General features: G+C 44.9%; 1 protein-coding gene across 2 annotated transcripts in view; it reads left to right on the top strand.

Annotated features, from left to right (window-relative positions):
- RIN3 (Ras and Rab interactor 3) overlaps positions 1-20374 on the top strand; it is a 95664-nt gene that overhangs the window by 60021 nt on the left and 15269 nt on the right. For both annotated transcript variants that reach the window (XM_045016993.1, XM_045016995.1), the window contains exons 6-7: positions 5437-6915; positions 9945-10253. In XM_045016993.1, coding sequence (XP_044872928.1) covers positions 5437-6915; positions 9945-10253 — 1788 coding nt within the window. The remainder of the gene's footprint in view (positions 1-5436; positions 6916-9944; positions 10254-20374) is intronic.

Here is a 20374-nt window from a genome sequence, read left to right as displayed (position 1 = left end):
CATTTTGTTTCCCCACTAAGTTCTGTGTTCTGTTAACTGAACTGGGCCTCTGGCTAAGCCACTCTGATTCCTTGCCACTGAACCCACTCCAGTTAAGTCAAAGGTTGCATCTAACAACCAGCTCTAACACTAGTTTCCTTCTGCTCTTTGATCCAGATGAGCTTTGACTTTTCTTTGAGATTACACCTGTAGCTTCTTTTATATCCTTGGTGAAGCCAGTGTCTGATATGTTTAATGAAGTGATGTAAACCTTGTTTGCTCAGTTACTGTACTCAGCAAGATAGTTCCTCCCATTGTTTTTTCTGCATGAACTAATGTAGCAGAAAAATTATGTAGCTTGGTGCTTTCTGTCTACTAAATATATATATGAATGCTTTATTCTGCACACAATATTTTTAATAGTCTCCCATTACAATATCCAATGGAAGGAACTGAAATCAGATATCCTGAAATCTGTATTGACCTAATTTGTCATTAATGCTATAGAATCACTTGGGAGTTTTCACATCTGTTTTTTGATATTCTGTATTATATTTCCAAGTAGGGCTGGGCAAAACCCACCAGTTTCAATTCATATCAGCTTTGATGAATTTAGCCAGCAGGTTCACTCAAGTTTCAGGATCCCCCATTATTGCTTTGAGTTTTGCTTTTGTCCAAACACCCTTGGCTCTGGGTATCCAGCCAATACTGAATGCTCAGAAACTGCTACTTTGCAGCTCAAAGTTATAACAAAAAATAAAATATCTCACCTACATTTTCAAAAATGGCTTGTGATTTTGGGAGCCACAATTTTTGGGAGCCCAACCTGAGACACCATAAGGACCCTGATTTGCAGAGGGCAGGGACTCAGCAGCTTCTGAAAAGGAGGCCTCTTTAAAGTGTCTCAAATTGAGCCCCCAGAAACAGAGGCAGCCAAAATTAGTACACCTCTACCTCGATATAACACTGTCCTCGGGAGCCAAAAAATCTTACCGCGCTATAGGTGAAACTGTGTTATATTGAACTTGCTTTGATCCACCGGAGTGCACAGCCCCGCCCCGCTGGAGCACTGCTTTACCACATTATATCAGAATTCGTGTTATATCGGGTCACGTTATATCGGGGTAGAGGTGTAGCTGCTTTTCAAAAAAGAAAGCTGGGGTCTTTTTCATCCTCTTCTTTCCACCATGATGATGTCAATAGAGCAGGAGTAAGCAACCTATGGCACATGTGCCAAAGGCGGCACACGAGCTGATTTTCAGTGGCACTCACACTGGCCGGATCCTGGCCACCGGTCCGGGGGGCTCTGCATTTTAATTTAATTTTAAATGAAGCTTCGTAAACATTTTTAAAACCTTATTTACTTTACATTCAACAATAGTTTGGTTATATATTGTAGACTTATAGAAAGACGCCTTCTAAAAATATTAAAATGTATTACTGGCACGCAAAACCTTAAATCAGAGTGAATAAATGAAGTCTTGGCACAGCACTTCTGAAAGGTTGCCAACCCCTGCAATAGAGGGATGGCATCTGAAATTGTGTACTGGATCCCAGTGAAGTTTCTGAAGACAAAGAACTTCCTGTAATATACAGTTGCCTAGAAGGGATGCTAAATCTCCAGAGCTCCTTAGAGCTCCATGACATCTCAGCAAGGTCAAAGAGGATGAAATATTTAGGATTGGGTTTATTGCTTCTTAAAACAAAATCTAATATGTACAGACAGATTGTGCTAGGTGGCAGCCACTTTTTTTCTTCCGGAAGGAAAGCTGGCATTGTTTGAAAGCCTAGGGTGTCAATTTCCACTTTCTCCAAAAGTGTTATGTATTCTCATGAGACAGAAATTAGATGTCCCACTGCAAGCTAGATTGCCCCTTTCAGGATCTGGTTATTACACAAAGGGTTAAAGAGTATAAGGTGTAGAGCACTGAAATGTGGTTTTAAAAGAGAGGCTTCATCAAAAAAAAGAATCTTCTTTTAACTGACGCATCACTGAGAAGACAGAGGAAAACCCAGCCCTTCTAAATGTGTTGGGAGGTGGATGGGAGGACAGCACTGGAGGAGCCAACCCCTGTGTGCAATGCAGACCCACTTGGCAGCAGGCTGTGGGTGGGAAGATGTAGGTTTATGGATGTGCCAGGAGAGAGGAGTGGGAGCAGATCATCCTATTCTTTCTTCATGGGAGGGAATATTTATTGCCCCGGAACAGCTTCTAGGAGACAGCTGTGTGGGGCCCTCAGTTACTTTGGGAAAAGAATTCCTCCTCCATTTTAACTCCAGGCATCTGCCCAATGCCCTGCCAGGCTATTCAGCCTGGGTGCCTAGCTCTGGGATTTCTGCATAGTGCCTCATCTGTGTATTTACTGAGAAAAATCATCAGCTTCCCCTTTCACAGGCTGATCCACGACATGCCTGTCACTTCCTCGACCCACAAGATGCTGTAACTCCCTCCTGCTGCTTTGATAAGCAAATTCCATTGTGCTGCATTTGCTGACGTGCAGTGGCGTTAAACAATTTAAAGAGAACTGTGCCCCATTTGCTTTCCTTGGAAGCAGGGTATTAGACTAGGTCAGGGGTCAGCAACCTTTGGGAAGTGGTGTGCCAAGTCTTCATTAATTTAAGGTTTTGTGTGCCAGTAAAAGGTTTTGCGTGCCAGACCGGCAGTGCGGGCGGCAGACGGAACCCCAGCCTGGCAGTGGGCTGGGGTTCCATCCGCTGGCCCCTGCCAGCCAGGGTCCCGGCCACCGGCCCTGCTCAGCCCGCTGTCGGCCTGGGTTCTGTCCATCCAGGCCGGCAGTGGGCTGAGTGGGGCCGGCGGCCGGGACCCCAGCTGGCAGCAGCGTGCCACTAAAAATCAGCCCGTGTGCCGCAGGTTGCCAACCTCCGGACTAGATGATGCCAAATGAATGGTCATGTTCTTGCAGTTGGTAGTTTAATTTGTTCTCAAACAGTTCAACTGCCCCCAACAATGTGTGTTTGTTTATTTCAAGACAGACATGTCCAGTTCATCATCATCTCTCCCCTGTGAGGAAATCACAATATGAAGTGACTGTAGTGTCAGCTTTCCTGAGTAAGAAAATACTGTGACATGCTTATAAATCAAAATTTGTCCTAGACACCAGCCCAGTCCTTTATGGGCTAAAGCAGTAGCTTGATCCTGTTCGAAGTAGGTGGTGAGGGTCCCCATAGAGAACCATAAGCTGACATCCCTAAGCTTCACTGTAAGAAACAGTGCTGTGGATGGGTGGTACCAGAGGGTTTTGAGCAGCACATGACAAATGGGAAGAAAGAGCAATTGCATTGTTAGCACTGGTGCGGCTACATCATGTGTGCAAGCCGGATGGTGGCTGAAGTTGCCTCAGGTGAAATCAAAGGAGTTACTGTGGTGTGAAAGTGGGGTAAGGCAGGGGTGAACCAGCCCTCATATACTGAAACTCCAAATGAACTCAAGAGCTATTTCACCGATTCCTGGCCAAAGGCTCTTCTGTTCCACCCTCAGCTGAAGCTTAAAGAGGTTATGCTGGTGTAACTGATTGGAGGCTTTGGCCCTCAGAATTTACCACGGAGGGCGCAGGCCTGAAAGCCTTGCTGCAGGCATAGCACCCACTGCTGGGAGCAGTTCCAGTCACATCAGTGGGACTTCTGGCAGAATGAGCATTATGTCTGATAGCAAGTGTTTGCAGGATCTGCACCCCAGGCCATTGCTTCCAGTCCTAGAATGGCCGGTTGGCTTCCCTTGCTGAAATGCAAAGATGTGCCTTGTCCACTGGGAGTGTGCAAGGCTCACCGGTTCTCTGTTTGGGGTCCTGGCTGGGTAAAATAAGATGTATGGATCCCCACTCTAATCTACTGTGTATAGCAGAGGCAGTGCTAGCCCCTCCCCCTCCCGACACATAATATCAAGTGAACAGGGGGGCCTCCTTGAACTGCTTGGGGCCCTAAGCAATTGCTTAGACTGATTAAGTCTCGCACTAGCTCTGGTGTCTAGCTATCCTCCACCTCTGTGTTTCCTATCATGCCTTTGGGTTGGGTGTGGGATTCCTGAGTTCATAGGCCATACAGTGGGTGCCCTTACAAATAAGTGTCATTTTTTCCCTTAGATCAATAGATAAGGGATTTGCAGTAGTCCCTGTGCTTCCTGATACTTCCTATAGGGAATACAGTGAAACCTGTACTGAGCAGCCACACAAGGGACTAAAAACAAGGGGTCTCTTCAGCTGTGTGGTCTTTTAATACAAGTGACTGAGAATTTATCTCCAAGAGAAGGGGAATCCTGTCAAAAGTTAAATTGGATGCTAAAAATGCTTATAAAACACTTAAATCCTTTTTTGTATACACTTACTGAAGACAGGTTTTCAGTGTGTCCAAGTCACTTGCATCTGAAACAATGGCTTCTCTGCCAATCAGGTGTAGGTGACATTGAAATATTTAAACTGTTGTCTGATACTTCAGTCTAATGCCTTAAAGCAATACACAGAATTCTCCAGGCTCTGTTTCGCTGCCATGAGCTGCAGTGATGGAGCTGGGCAGAGAGTCAGTTTCAATGAGAGATTCAAAGAGTGATCGGGCATTCTATGGATAACAGGAATACCCAGAGTTATAACAGTTATTGCTAACAACAGCTTGCAGAAGGGATAGGAACCTTCATGCTTCAAGGTTTAGCCAATCTTCAACTGTTGGAGACCAGGATAAAACCAAACGCATGTGGCAGATTAGGCTACGTGTGCAGGGTTCTTACACTTTCCCCGACACAGCTGGTGCTGGCCACTGTCAGGTTACCAGACTGTATGGACATGGGTCTGATCCAATCTGATCCTATGCTCCAGCTCTCTGAATCTTGACCGCTTGGCAATGATGGAATTAGAGTAGCAGGTGCTCTGCTCCAACTTCTGCCCTGGAGTAGGGAAACTCAGCTCCACCATGCCCACCCATCCCTGTCATGCTCCCTCCTTCCTTAGTTATCTAAGGTTACTGGTATATTTTGAGGACAATGACCATGGTAGGGGGCATACAGACTTTATTTTAATTGCTTCATATTTGTTATCTATTGCCTTCAGACTTAGCAATGGACAAACCTCATCAGGTCAATGGTCCTCTTTGGATGAGCTTCTGACCAGGGCTGCCCAGAGGATTCAGGGGCATGGGGCAAAGCAATTTTGGGGGGCCCCTTCCATAAAAAAAGTTGCAATACTATATAATACTATATTCTCGTGGGGGCCCCTGCAGGGCCCGGGGCCTGGGGCAAATTGCCCCACTTTCCCCCCCCCCGCCCCTCTGGGTGGCCCTGCTTCTGACAGTTGGACTATGAACAGTTTTCTAGTGAAATTTCTGTTTTTTTCCCAGTGTGGATGTGGGTTCAAAGTTTGCATCACTTCTTTCGATACAAAGTAGTTTTCCCATACCTTGTCAGATATGCATTCTCTCAGGGCATTGTCTCACTCTGTTGTTTTTTGACAGGCTTCTGGGACTCCTCTTTAAACCACAGAAGAACAGGAGGGGGGATTTCCCAGCCTGTGAAAGACTCTGCCCTCAGAACTGCCCAGACGAATAATCTAAGGTCTAGCCAGCAATTTGCAAGTAGCACAAACCACTGTTCATGTGAAATTGAGCTGTCAATAGGAAATGACAAGCTGTGGTTTGTGAATCCTATTTTTATAGAGGAGTGCAGCAATCCTCTTCCTCCGGATGTACCTCCTTACAAGAGCTCCAGTGCAAGCGCTGATCACTGTAGTGCATTCACACCAAATCCTAAGAGGTCTCCTCACCGTCCCCCTCCACCTCCTCCTCTTCCTCACAGTCAAGTTCTGAAGCCACCTGCAAAGCTATCTAAGGATTCCATGACTGCCTGTGAAGAGGACCAGCTGCTTCTTCAGCAACTGAGGAAGAGCACTAAGGAAATGAAAATTGAGGGCAGTAAAGGTAAGGAAGAAAAGGGAAAAGAACCCTACTCATCCAGTGGCCCATCATCAGCCGCCCCACCGAAATGTGCTCTTCCCTCCATACCTCCGAGGAGGCGGCCATCTGAAAGAGCTTCAGAAGCGAGCTGCGTTGGTAAGCCTGGAAAATGTGAAATGCTGAAAGGGGAACAGGCTCAAGAAGAACAGGATGTTTGTACAGAGAGCAATGATTCTCAGTGCAGAAAGGCAGTAAAAATGCTGGTTGCCATTAGTGAGAGCGCTACATCAGAGTGCCAGGAAGCAAAGGCCAAAGCTGCAGAAAAAGAGAACTTGACTGAGCTACAAAGGAAGCCGATGGCAAACGTAAAGATGCCCCCTGTCCCACCACCAAGAAAGAAGAGGCTTTCTCGGCTGCCGACTTCTTCCAGCTCCTGCAACTCAAAACAAATAAACATTGCAGAGCCAGCCACACACAATGCACAGCCTTCTTCCAAGGAGAGCCCACAGCCAGAAGGTGATGCCACCTGCCAACACACTCAGGATGAATCAGATGCTAGCTGTAAATCTGTTAGCTCATCTGAACTTAAAGGTTCTCATACCTCCCTGGACTGTCCAGGAAGCAATGCAGTGGCTCAGACCTCTGCTTCGGAGCCTGATTCTTACTCCACAAGCAGCACGGAGGATGACCTAGAGCAACTGAGCAGCCCTGCCGTTAAAAAGACACGTTCTGTAATCTTGGGCAAGGCCAAGCACAGGCTCTCCTTTGTCAGCCTAACCAATGTCTTCACAGTCTTCTTATCTGCTGACAGAAAGCTGCAGAAGAAGATTGTAGAGCTGTCACAGGACAAGGATTCTTACTTTGGCAATTTGGTGCAGGACTATAAAGTGTACAGTTTAGAGATGATGGCAAAACAGAGTTCCAGCACAGAGATGCTACAAGAAATTCGAATGATGATGACTCAGCTGAAGAGTTATTTAATACAAAGTACAGAGCTGAAATCTCTCATAGATCCAGCTGTTTATAAAGAAGAAGAATTAGGTAACGCTCACATTTTACTCTTTTCAGGGGGTGGATTTCTAGTCATTTGGGGGTAATGGTGACACAGAGAAAAGTTTTTCCTTATAAAATTGGTAGATGCCTGATGAAATGTAAATGCTGTGGGCTAAAGCTGCTCTCTGATTGGCTGCATTCAGGGTAGCAGTATTAAAACTCTGGAGATCAAATAAAAAAAAACCAAACAAAATTGCTTTAAGAGAGAGATTCAACTGAACAAGCGTAATCTTTCCTAAGCTCCACAAAAAACTCTGTCTGCAGCCACCAGGTCCATGGAGCAGATCTCTGCTACAAAGTTCTGCTCTTTGTGGACCTCCATGTCTTGAGAAGGTCCAGTCAAAGTAAAACATTAGAGTGGAGCTCTGGAAGCAGAAATTTGCCCCACCTCTGACATCCATTTCAGGTATTAGCAGCTGAACATTCGCTGGGAAAGGCAAGGTTATGGTTTGTTTCCAAAGGCAGAAGCCATGAATTCTTGCTCCATGCACCACAACTAGTAAGAACACTGGAGCTGCACTGGCAGCCCTAACCCCAAAATACAGCACTCACCTCATTTTTACCTCAATCACAACTTCTGTTCAAGGGGAATAACTGTTAACAATACAGTTTTTAATTTAAAATTCCCTGGAGAATATTGTGCCAGTGGCCTTTGTACAAAGACATGCAGTAGTTTAGAGCTTATTTGTGGGAACAGTACAAATAAATGTAAAATCCTTATCTCATGCAAATATGTGCAGATGCAAAATCACACACTCTATTTCTGTGCTGTGGCAGTTAGTGGAAGGCCTGCTGGCCACCCTGAGAACTTGAGCATTGCTTTAAGAAGCACCTATGTTGTAATGTTATCTTGGTTTTTAATCACTCCTGATCTCCATATCTGGACAGGTCATGAGCCTCTTTATTCAGTACCCCCAGGAATAGAAATTCACCTATATGAAGGAAAATGGAAACACCCATCCCTCCTTGCATAAGGCATTTGACCTAATACCATTAATGGTGACTGACATGTCCTGCAGTCCTGTCTTCTTTCTCTCTCTTTCTCTCTGGACATCTAGCCTATACTTCCCCAAACGTCAAGGCGTTGATGCTGCAAAAGCTAAAATCCGGGGTTGCAGGCAGACCAGTGAACATCAGGGAATTATATGCATTGTTAAGACAGACCTTGAAGTGAATAAACAGACCAAAACCCAACTGTAAAGTAGACGGTGACTGAAGGCTTGTCTTCAGTGCTAAAAAAGATGTGGGTTTTTTTCCTTTTTTTTTTTTTTTAACCTCAGAGTAATTAACACATGTGAGCTATCTCAAAAACACACTAAAGACAAGGCACGTTAGTTTTACCATGAGATAAATTTTGTGAGGTCAACCCCAGGGAAGGACATAGGTTGAACTCAGCGAGAATACCTTGTGGTAAAACTAAAGTGCCGGGTCTTCACTGTGTTTTTTACTTCAGGATAGCTTGCACGCATTAGTTACCCTGCAGTAAAAGCCACAGCTTTTTTAGAAGTGAAGACAAACCCTGAATTCCATGAGTTCTGATGTATGGCTACAGTTCCCATTCTCCATATGCTGGCTCCACGGTGGGTTATTCCTGTAGAGGATGCTGAAAATGGTGCAAGTTTTCACTGCCTGAGTTTTCTTCTTTCCACTGTGAGTGGGGTTTACACATAGCCCCATCACCTTCAGAACAGTCACAGGCTTCATCTTAAATAACCCACACATCGCCTGAGTTTCATCAGAGGCTAGGACCATCTGGTGGAGGTTCTGGGCCTCTATCCTGCCTCAGAGCTCCACCTGAACTCCTCTGGTCCTTTGTCTGCAGGGTCCCCACTGGTCACTGCTCTGGAACCCCCATCCTTCGAGATGGGAGAGGTTCAGAGCATGGAGAGTTATCTGCCTAAGTTAATGCTCACTTAGAGGAGGAATCTGTTTGTTATGGCTGGAAATGCAATGCTGCAGAAACAGAACTCCCTTCTCCCATGCCTCCCCCAACTCGTAGTTGGATGATGGGCTCTATTCCTTCAGACCAGCAAGAGGAGGGTTTGGCCCAAAGTCAGCAGACTCCTCACAGGTTAAACTTGGCCAGGGATAGCTCTTTTGAGGGCAATGGGGATTTCCATGGGAAAAGTTTTCAGACTCTGATTCTTCTCCAGACTAGCTGCTCATGCACACAGATTGTCTCCCTTGTAACCTGTAGTAGAGTCTTTAAAAGAGCTGCACGTCATGCCCATAAACATAACTGCTATGTTTTCATTGCTCCCTGTCTGAGCGGCTGCACTGTTCTGCAGTGCCATTGAACCATATTATTGTAGTAGGCAACAGGCGTAATGCAATTTCCCGTAGTTTCTCAAGCTTGCTGTTGTCTGGGTGTTTTTTTTTCTCCTGTTGAATATTAAGCAAGTGTTAGGAAATAGGCTTCATGGGCCATATTCACAGATGACGTAAAATGTGGTGTAAATTACTGCATATCGGTAAGTTAGTGTAACCTACACGAGGGTCTGGAAAAGCAGAGTTGTTAGAGGAAAGCAACCAAGAGTGGTGTGGGAAAGTGGGGTTCTGCTTTACTTTACACTTCCCCTTAGTTGGCTGTCCCATTACAGGATAGTAATGCACTTGTAAAATGTGTGTCACACTACTGCTTCTGGTTAATGGAGTTACTCCTTCAGTTCAACTGGTAGAAGTCTATGTTTTGATATTGTGCTCTGGTTCAAACCCTGCCCGTGGCCTATGGTGGGTATAGTTACACTTCCCCCACCAACGTCTGCCCCTTTGGTGTGTAAATTACCTGTGGCACACCTACTGAATGCCAGCCTGATGCAAATGACACTACTTTACCAACTGCATTTATATGCATCCCACCTGTAACTGACACTGTCCTTTAAATTTGCTTATGACATGGCCCAGGTTCTTGCATGGGAGTTGCACTAGGTTGGTCTAGGGATGCATCTGTGCTACTAAGTTAATTTTTTTTCATGGATCCCATGTTCTCTTATTCCCCTCTCCCCCTTCCTATGCAGAAGTGATTGTCGAGTCAGCGTTGTACAAATGTGTCCTGAAACCTTTAAAAAATGCCATTGATTCCTACTTACGGGAAATCCACAACAAAGATGGATCCTTACAGCTGCTGAAAGAGAACCAGTTGGTCATACAGAACACAACCACCACTGACCTGGGTGTCACCACCAGCGTGCCTGAAACTGTTGTGCTGGAAAAAATCCTTCACAAGTTTACAACCATGCACAAGTTCTACTCCCCAGAGAAGAAGATTGGCACACTGCTGAAATCCTGCAAACTCATCTATGACTCCATGGCTCAAGGAAACCCAGGTACAGTAGAGGTCTATTAAAACATTTGCTCTCCCTGTCCACTCCATCTCTGCTTTGCTTTTTTCATGGCTATGGTACCCAAGAAAAAAGGGTTTTGTTGTAGTTACATGGAAAGATTTTGGTTTGATAGTGAACTTGGTGGCTAGTATGTTTACTATAACTCCTTCATGGAGGTATGCTTAGACTTAATCTGTTAATGTTTGCAAATTACTCTGAGATGCTCAAATAGAAGATGTTATAAGATGTACCCCAAGAGAGTCAATGTTCTTTGAATCAAAGCACTGATAATGAGGTCCATGACTATAAGCTTCATTGATCATCATGTCTGTCCTGCACAAGTGTCACGGGTCCATTCAAGTGCCTCCTCTTGGCCCTCAGGAGTCTGCTGTAAGGGGATCCAGCTTTTGGATTCCATGTATTTTAAGCCTCTGGAATCTGGATGGAGCTTGGGCACTGGCACTGTCTTAGGGCTTCTTGGCGCACTCTTGGAGTACAGATCTTCTGTGTGGCGCAATGTCCAGTCCCTGGAAGCAGTGCTAACCCCTCAGACTTCCCCCATACAAAGAGATCTCTACAAAAATAATAAAACCTGCATGCATTTCCCTGCCTCAGTTTCCTCATAATTCCAGACCATTCCTTGGGCTGGGGTCAGGGTCTTCTAGTGCCATTCAAGGATCTTCTGTTGCAGTGCCTGACTTGGGTTCTGAAACATGGAACCTTCTCCCCCAGTTTGCCTACTCTGACCTTGGTTGATCTGTTGCCTTCCTCTCTACTTTCCAAACTTCCTGTGTGGTTCCCTGTGAGTCTTCCCTTCCTTTTATAACCTCCTGTTTGGTAACCTCTGTCTCTTTGTCCTGTGTGAGAAAGTTACACTCTATCCACTTCCCCACACCTTTCAGACAAGAGGAGGAAGTATTTTCTCCCAGCAAAAGCAAACCCATTGTCCCAAAGAGCTAGTTGTTGCATACCAGCAGCCCACCATTGTCCCTCGTTTGGGAGGTACATGTTGAAAGGTTTGTCCACAATGGTGGATACACAGAGACAGAGAGACATTAATGATGCATCAATTTTCATATTAACAGCTGCATAATAATTTCATAACAACAACCAGAATTCTTAAGTTGTCCAGACAGATTTCCTAAATTGTCACAAGTATTCACATAGCTCTCCCTAAACTCCCAAAGTCCTGTCCCACAATGCACTGGACTAAGTGTAAAGCCTGAGAGGGGTTCCCTGGGGAAAGTCTCTTGGGTTTTGTCTTTCCAAAACCTTGGCTGAAATGTGCAGAAGGTGTCCCCAGGACATTGTGTAGGTGCAAAGTGTTAATATTGTTTGTTACTATTTCATGATTGCTTCAGTAGGCTTAGAAAGCCATTATTGCACTTCTCTAGTGTATCTGTCCTATCAAGACAGACTTTAAATGTAATAAAATATGTTTGGACACATTGTGGTGGTGTACACAGCACTGTACGTTAAGAAAATTCATCATCATTTTAGTCTTAAAAACACATTTTGAATTGACTGGCCAAAGTGTTAACACTAAGTGCCACATATCTGGCATAATCTCCATGTGATTCTTGTGCATTGCTTCTGAGATATAACTAGAGCTATGCGAAATTCAGAATTTCTGTCCTACAGGCCATTCTGATATTTCAACATTTGTTTTTGTCTCAAAGGTCAAATTTTGAAAATATTTGATTCGAAAATGTTGAAACGTTTTGTTTTAAGATTTTTTAATCAAAACAAAACACAACATTTTGACATTCCTGAAATTGAAGTGTTTCATTTTGGTTTGTTGAACTGGAATTTCAAATCAATTCTACAAAACTTTTACGCTATCTTTCCCAGTTCAGCTCATTGCCTCATGGGAGCTGTAGGTTCGAAGACTGATGGCCCCATTCTCCCCAGGGGCTAGATCCTTGGCTGGAATGTATCTCCCATGATGCACCCAGATTCATATGGCTCCCATAATGTGCCATACAGTAGGTCAGAGGGAAATCCATGTTGCATTATAACAGATATAATCCTCCAGGGAGTCTAGTCCATAGAAGAGAGTTGGGGTCTAAACTACAACTTCCATAAGGCAATGAGCTGATTGGGAAAGGCAGTTTTATGTCTGGCCTGATTCTGATCTAAGCATTTTGGGGTTGGCTCAACAAAACAAAATATTCCAATTCAGGTGAAACCAACCTGACACAAAATATTTTGTTTTGATTTTCCTAACAGCAATTCAACATTTTTTGGCAAAAAATTTGCAGAAACTGCATTTTCTGTCAAAAAAGCATTCCAGTGGAAAATTCCCAAACAGCTCTAGTAATAAATTTAACTAAGTGTGTTAGGCTGTTCAGAACCAGATTTCACTGTGCTGGAAATTCTCTTTATCCCTCCTAGTCACCCAGAGAATAGGAACCCAATCCCTCTCATTCTTTGGGCCAGCTTCAAGTCCAGGCAGTATTCTTGACATAGGAAGAGTACACTCTGTGCTCAGCTTCCTGTATAATTATCTGTACTTCATTAAGTGTCTTTTGCTCATCACTGAATCAGTAAGTTTCCCATCTTTTCCAATTGCAGAGCAGATGGAGTCTCAATTCAACCTTTCCTTGTGCCAAAAAGACAAAAGTCTAGCTGTGACAAGAATGATAACTGTAGAATAACAGTAACTAATTACACTATCTGGTGTGACTTCCCCAGCTGGCTGTTTCTCCTTTGTGCTAATTCAGGGACAAGTCAGGTCTGAGAATCTACCTAATATTTCAAGATAAAACACAATTGCATCAATGTCCACTTGATTTTGTGTCATAACCCTGCAAAACTGCCAATTTCTTAAGATTTTGTTCCACACACATACATTAACCAAGTTAATTAAGAGGGTTTTGATGGGTTTCAAGTTTGCATTAAAACTAGAGATGAGCCCAGAGAGGAACACATTATATCTCTCCAGACTTTGCAGTGGGGAATTCAAACCAGAACTCTGAATCTTCACACCTGTGAAGTCTGGGAAAGTTCAGAACCAAATCCAGTAGCTGAGGTTCACCTCTATCAAAACCCCAAGCCAGGGCACTTTTGTGTGGTTTTTTTTTCAGCTGGATTGTGATAATTTCACAGAGCTGCAATCAAAACCAGGATAAACCCCTATATGCATGGTAAGAGAGGAATGTGTAAGCCCAAGGTAGAAGGCTCAGTTTTAACCATGCTGAATTCCCAGTTTCTTAAGATGAGATTTCAGTATATACATAGGTCAGCCCAGCCTGACTTAGAAGTTTCATGACCCTTTCAAAATTCATGACCGTATTTCTAAAAACTGTGAATCCCCATTCCTTATTTGTTCATAAAAATCAACAACAACCCAGGGCAGTTCCTAATTATTCCTCAAGTTATAACTGCAGAGCAGAAACGTAGAGTCTCCAGCTTTCTCGCTGGTGAAGCAAGGAAGACAAATGTGTGAGGTGGAAGTAGGGGGATGTGTCCTGGCAGAAAATGTTGCTCAACCCACATATATGCAGACTTGTTAGAGAGCTTTAACCTGATGTCAGAAGTTTAACTTGAACGTACACAATAAAAATGCCCAGTAAGTTTGCTGCAGTTAAATTCCCCAAAGCCCTACTTGCTATGTTTAGAATTTAAACACAATGGGATAGATTCTCATTTGGTGAAAACTGGAATAGCTCCATTGACTTGAAGTCAAAGGAGCTATGGCTCTGATCCACTATTTTCAGACCAGTACAAAGTATAGCTAAGACAAGATCCATCTTCCTTGCCCATCCCTTTCACCACGCCACCCTGTGAAGAGGCAGAACTCACCACGGAAGCAACTGGGCCTCATCCTCCATTAAGCCTGTCCCACTCTCCGGGCATAGCTCTGTATGTCAATTGGCCTCTTAGGCCCATTCCGAACCCGTGTGGGGTACACACACCCTCTTCCTTGAATCTCTCCATTGGCTCCCCTAGTTTTACTGCATCAAGGTCAAGCTTCTTGTTCTCATTTCCCAGGCCCTCCACAATGCTGTCCCTCCTTACTTGTCTGCTCTTGTGTCTCATCATGACCTCCTCCACTCCACCCGCATGCCTTCTCTGCCCATTTGTCAGCTTCCTGAACAAGCATCTCTGCACCTTTTACTCTGACCTTCATGCACAGAACTGATCCATCAGGCCACTACCCTCTCCTCCTCCAAATTCCTACTCAAGACGCACCTCTGCTACCATGCTGGTGAGAAATCAGCCAATTAATTATGGCTAGGTCTATTTATAACCATTTTTTTTTACAAATTGCACATTTATATATGTGTATATATCACTGTATACCTCTGCCTCCCCCCGGCCTTCACAGCTCACTGGTCAGATTAGATTGCAAGCTTTACAGGGTAGGAACCATAGGTAGCCCCATGTCTTCATATATGTTTATACAGTGCCCAGTGCAGCAGGGTGGCAGTCCTGCTTGAGGCCTCTGGGTTTTTCTGCAATATATATAATGTGGCAGCACCTGGGAGCCTCAGCCAGCTGTACAAACATTTAGTAGGTGATGGACCTTTCCTCGGAGAGCTTACGATCCAAAAATAACAATCGTGTAAGTAACTATAATGTGCAGGAAAAGGCTCAGAGAAGCAGATTTTGGCCTCTAATGCAATCCTGCTCTTCTTGCTCTGCTGAGGCTGTGTATCAGGCACATACTTTGCATGGTTATACTCTAAAAATAGCAAATCAAACAGTGCCACAGTTTAATGGATAATGTAAAATATGACTCACATTGGGTGAGTCTCTGGTGGCTGAGAAGAGAGTCTTTCATGTTAACTGCAGCACCAGCTCTCACAGTGTAAGGAATTTAAGCAGGATGGGGAAGTCAGCTTCATCCCGGAAGGCACAACAAGCTGTAAGAGCTGCAAAGAGTAGCCTGGAGCTCAGATCTCCTTAGCAGGGCTGCTGTCAGTGGATACCAGTTCTAGCTGTGGCTGTAGTTGGATATAGGATGTAAACAGCAATTCCAGCCCCTGATGAGGGACTCTACAATTGGTTAAGTCAGCTCTAGCATTTGCAGACACACCATCAGCTGCCTCCTTCAAGGGCAACTGGCAGGGGCGGCTCCAGGCCCCAGCATACCAAGCGCGTGCATGGGGCGGCATGCCGCGGGGGCGCTCTGCCAGTCGCCGGGAGAGCGGCAAGCAGGGTGCCGTTGGTGGCATGCCTGCGGAGGGTCCGCTGGTCCTGTGGCTTCGGTGGACCTCCCGCAGGCGTGCCTGCGGAGGGTCCGCAGGTCCCGCGGCTTGCCCCGCTGGGCTCTGGAGCCGGCCCTGCCTCCGCAGGCACGCCTGCGGGAGGTCCATCGGAGCCGCGGGACCGGCGAGCGGCAGAGCGCCCCCCGTGGCATGACGCCGTGCTTGGGGCGGCAAAATGTCTAGAGCCGCCCCTGGCAACTGGGCACATAATGAGAGCAGGATAACACTCATATCACATGTGCCCTGTGTTCTTGGAAGAAGCTCGCAACTTCCCCATTCTGTTTTACCCTGTGTCATTCTTCTAGCACAGATCCTTTCCCCTAACAAAACATGAAGGGCCTGATTTGCTGTACAATCAAAATCAGGCCTTAAATGCTTCAAACTCTACTCATAATGACTATGAAATGCAATGCAGATCTGGGGTGATAGTGAGACAGAAACATGCAATGTGCTACGGAGCAAAGAGATGACAGTCCTTCGCTATAAGGAACTGGTAAGACCACAACTAGAGCCCGGTGACCCGTTCTAGGCACTTTGGTGCCTGAAAGTTGTTGGTACGTAGGAGGGAAATGAAGGAAGAACAAAGATTAAGGAGCTACAGGGATTGGTATAGAGAGAAATATTGGAAGAGCTAAGGTAGTATAGATTAATCAGATGACTACTAAGTCTGCAAGTATATGAAAGCTGGAAATGCCAATGCTGGGGACAGGGGCGGCTCTAGCCATTTCGCTGCCCCAAGCACGGCGGCACGCCGCGGGGGTCGCTCTGCCGGTAGCCAGTCCCGCGGCTCCGGTGGACCTCCCGCAGACGTGCCTGCGGACGGTCCGCTGGTCCCGCGGCTCCAGTGGACCTCCGGCAGGCATGCCTGCAGATGCTCCACCAAAGCGGCGGGACCAGCGGACCCTCCGCAGCCACGCCTGCGGGGGGTCCACCAGAACCGCCTCTCGGCGACCGGCAGAGCGCCCCCCGTGGCATGTCGCCCCAAGCATGCGCTTGGCATGCTGGGGCCTGGAGCTGCCCCTAGTTGGGGAGAGCAATCATTTAGGGTGGTCCAAGGAATAAAGGAACAATTTTCTAACAGGAATAATCCGTGAGGGGAAGTGGTGGACACTTCCTCATTTGAGTCACCTAAAATTGGACTGAACAAGCACTGGATCATATACTTCAAGGAACAAGTCTGCACAGGCTTGGGGGATGGACTAGGTGAATTTAATAGTCCTATTTTGTAGGATTCCGTGCTTTGAACAGTTAGTATGACTCACACATACTGCGCTTTTAGTTTGAAAAGAACAAGAGTATAGTAAGGTCATATTGTATTAGAAACCTTTCCTCTCCCTGTTTTTGGAATAAGTTTTGTTGTCCCCTGTAAAACCAACCAACCCGATGAACATTAATTGCACCCTGCCCGTTCACTTTTTACGTAGGGTTCTGCAGTTGATAATGGCAGGTACCACTGAGCAAGGCATAAACGTGAGTAGCATACCTGAGCTACTGTTTGTGTATTTGAAAGAGGATTTAAGCACTGGAGGCATCAGCATAAACAGTTTATGCTGAAGCGATTCTAGAATCTATTTACAGTGAATCCAAGATGCTCCTGTACATTGCTCACTATCACATGTTGCTTACCAGGGAGAGAATAATGCCATGTATAAGTTTTGCCTTGTAGCGGACAGAGGCCTGGCAGAAGATGTTGTATGAGGGCTACTGTTAATGATAGCTGGTGGATTGGAGAGTATCCTTTATCTCATATGGTACAATTACTGCTTTGGGTTAAAAGTGCCAATATGAATTGATGCCTCTGACCTATAAATTAAGTTAGTGGCCCCCAAACATTTTAGTAAGGGGACCCACCAACTGCATTGTGTCTTTTTTGGCAACCCACTCAGGGTCCACATTTGTAGGGGTTGAAGGCCAGTGTCCTCTTCCTCCTTCTCCTCCTTGTCCTGCCCAGGGGGCATCAATTCCCCTGGCACTGCAACCCTAATCCCAGTCCGGTAGGGGGGTTGCAACACCCAGAGCAGGAAGCCGGGTCCAGGCCTATGGGGCAGGAGCTACTGATGCAGGGTCAGAGTGAGGTGAACTCACTCTCCAACGCCTCCACTCCCGCCCTGGGGACTCCCCCCTGCACCTCATTCCTAGGAGAATGTTGTAAAACTTCATTCATGTGCGTTTTCAAAATGCCTTGAAAGCATTGGATGGATGGATGATGCAATATCAGTGCAAAGTATTCTTACTATATTATGATTAGGCTTGGCAGAATTTGATTTTTATCTTTTTGATGGATGATATCGATTATTTATTTTTAAGCATTTTTTAATTTTTATCTATTTAGTTTTTCAGTTGCATGAAATTATGTGGCGGTCAAACAATAATTGTTTCTTGACAGAAGATGTTGAAATTCAAAACTTTAAGGTTTATAACCATTAAAACACAAATTGTCAACATCACATGTCAATATACAAAGTTAATATCCCTAAATCAAACTCCAAGAAGTTCTTAAGGAGCATTTTTCTTACTTTTCCTAGCTGTAGATCACAGTTATTATTGATGGAAATATTTTTTTCATCACTTTGTGTGTGTACGATGAAATCAAAGTTTACCAACATTGAATCCTTCCAAGCCTACTTATGATGATTATCAGCCCTGCTGGACAGAAGATCCACTGAAGAAGCATATACATGAATGTGTTAGAGCAGAGCCCTAATTTATTTATGGACACTTGGACAGAATTCCAATCGCATTAAACCATGCATTTAATTAATACCAATTCCAGCGCAGCCAGCCGCTGATATTGCAAACACTTTGCCTTGAGTGTAATAGGATGAGTTTGTGGCAGAGGAGAAGGCTTATTTTAAACCTCTTATGAATGTTAATGAAACAAATGTTTCCTGTCATTGAAAAAAAGCAAACAAGTCTGATTTGGAGTGGGACGATTCCACCTTGAACTCGAAACAGCAGTTGGGGCAGGGGAGAGGGGTGACAGCAGGATGTAATTCTGCAAGCTGTTAATGAGCTTTTCTGTGAAAGACACGAACTAAACATGGATGTTTTCAAAGGCTGGACGAGCCAGTTACAGTAAAAACGAACTGACCTGTGATCTAAACCCCACCATGTTGAGTAGAGATGGGCCTGAGCTCCGACACATCTGGATCTGTCCTCCTTCAAACGTCTCAAGGGTTGAGATCAGCCCATTTTAGAGAGAGAGCCAAATCAGCACTGACACAAGCTGCTGTGACTCCATTTAAATCAGTGGAGATGCACTGGGTTTCACCGGGGACGAATTGGTGTTTATCTTTTTGATCTGCCCTGGTGCAGGAAGAGCCTGATCCTGCAAGGTGCTAAGCAATATTGACTTTGCTGGGAGGTGAGGATGCTCAGCATGTCACATGAGGTGCTGAGAAATTTCTGGATCAAGTAGTAAATCAGTAATATGATGAAAAAAAATCATGAGCCCAATTTTCAATGGTGTTTTCTTAAGTACATATGTGCCCCCTGTTACTGTAGTAGCTAAGCCCCTCACAGCACCTCTGCGAGGTAGGGAAGTACTGTTATCCCTCGTGGGGATACTGAGGCACAGAGAGGCTAAGTAACTTGCCCAGGATCCAACAGGTACTTTGTGGCAAAACAAGGATTGAACCCAGATTTGCTATGGCTAAGGCTAATGCCATAGCCCCTAGACAATGTTTCCTCACAGCAAGTGCTTGCAACTCCCACTGATTTCATCTGCAGTTGTGGAGGCTCAGACATCAGGACCTGTATTCCTAGAGGTAGACTGAAATTAAGTCAACTATTATGTGCAAATTGAGAGTGTATGCCACAAACCTCCCTAGTTTGAGCTCATTAATAATAAAAAAAAAGAGTGGATCTCAGATTCCAATAATTAAGTCATGCAAACAGCTGGAACTGCAGAAGTCTTTCTCAAATAATATTTCTATCATGTCTTAAAATTGAGAGAGGTTTATAATAAGGACTGGTGAGCAAAGCTGCTAACTCAGCTTATGGAAATGAGATAGGATAGGAATGAAAAATCATTGACTCAAAGCCTGGTTGTAAATATAAAGCTTAATCAACCAAACAGAAATGAAGAGATTCTGTAAGAGTCCTGGAAGATTATCATCCCCTGTCAGCTCTAGCTGGCTCAGGGGAGTGTACATTGAACTATTCACTTCCATGTCCCTGATTTGAGTCTAGCCCAGGATGGCAGGTTAACACCACTAGGGAGCCAATTGGTGAGCTTTTTGAAAGAAGTTGGTGGTCTGAGTGCAGGTCCTAGTGGACAAATGTTCATATCACAAACAGATATCCATGTTGGGCATCTCAGCAAAGAGGACACACAAGGGTCATAAAGACTGACTTACCCTCTCCCTCCTAAGGGTGGTCCTTCCAGCTGAGATGTAGGGCAACAGGTTGAAGGCTGCACTCTTGCAGCAGTAGTGTATCTTTCTGCTCCCCAGAAAATTTGAGTTTCCAGGCATGCTGGTCTAGCTCTGTCCACCAGCTACTTCAGAACTTAAATAAAACATTTGAAGGGGCAGAAAAAATGAAGCTCAGTAGGTTCCTTGAGGCTTGATTGTATGCTCCCTCACACTGGTTTTACACCAGTGTGAACTTCATTGATAGCATTATTCCTAATTGATTCTGGTGTATGTGAGATCAGAATCCAGGCCCTTCTCCTTGAGGTTTTTCCAGTACTCAGTGTCTCCGTTGAGTAATTTTCCCAGCTGAATAATACTTTAATAGCAATAATATTAATACATTCATCTTAGATTAATATTTATGGTAGTGATTAATTTGGCCCTGTGTCGCCAACCAACTCAAGCTTTCATAGAAACATAAGCCTTACTAACAGTATGAATAAAACATCCAGCCAGACACTAATCAAACAATGAAGCCCTTTTATGGTTTGGCTAA

This window comes from Mauremys mutica, chromosome 4 (assembly GCF_020497125.1).
Source record: "Mauremys mutica isolate MM-2020 ecotype Southern chromosome 4, ASM2049712v1, whole genome shotgun sequence".
In the NCBI taxonomy this organism is placed as follows: Eukaryota; Metazoa; Chordata; order Testudines; family Geoemydidae; genus Mauremys; species Mauremys mutica.
The sequence above is the reverse complement of the archived record's forward strand: the minus strand, read 5'-3'. Positions and strand labels throughout refer to the sequence as shown.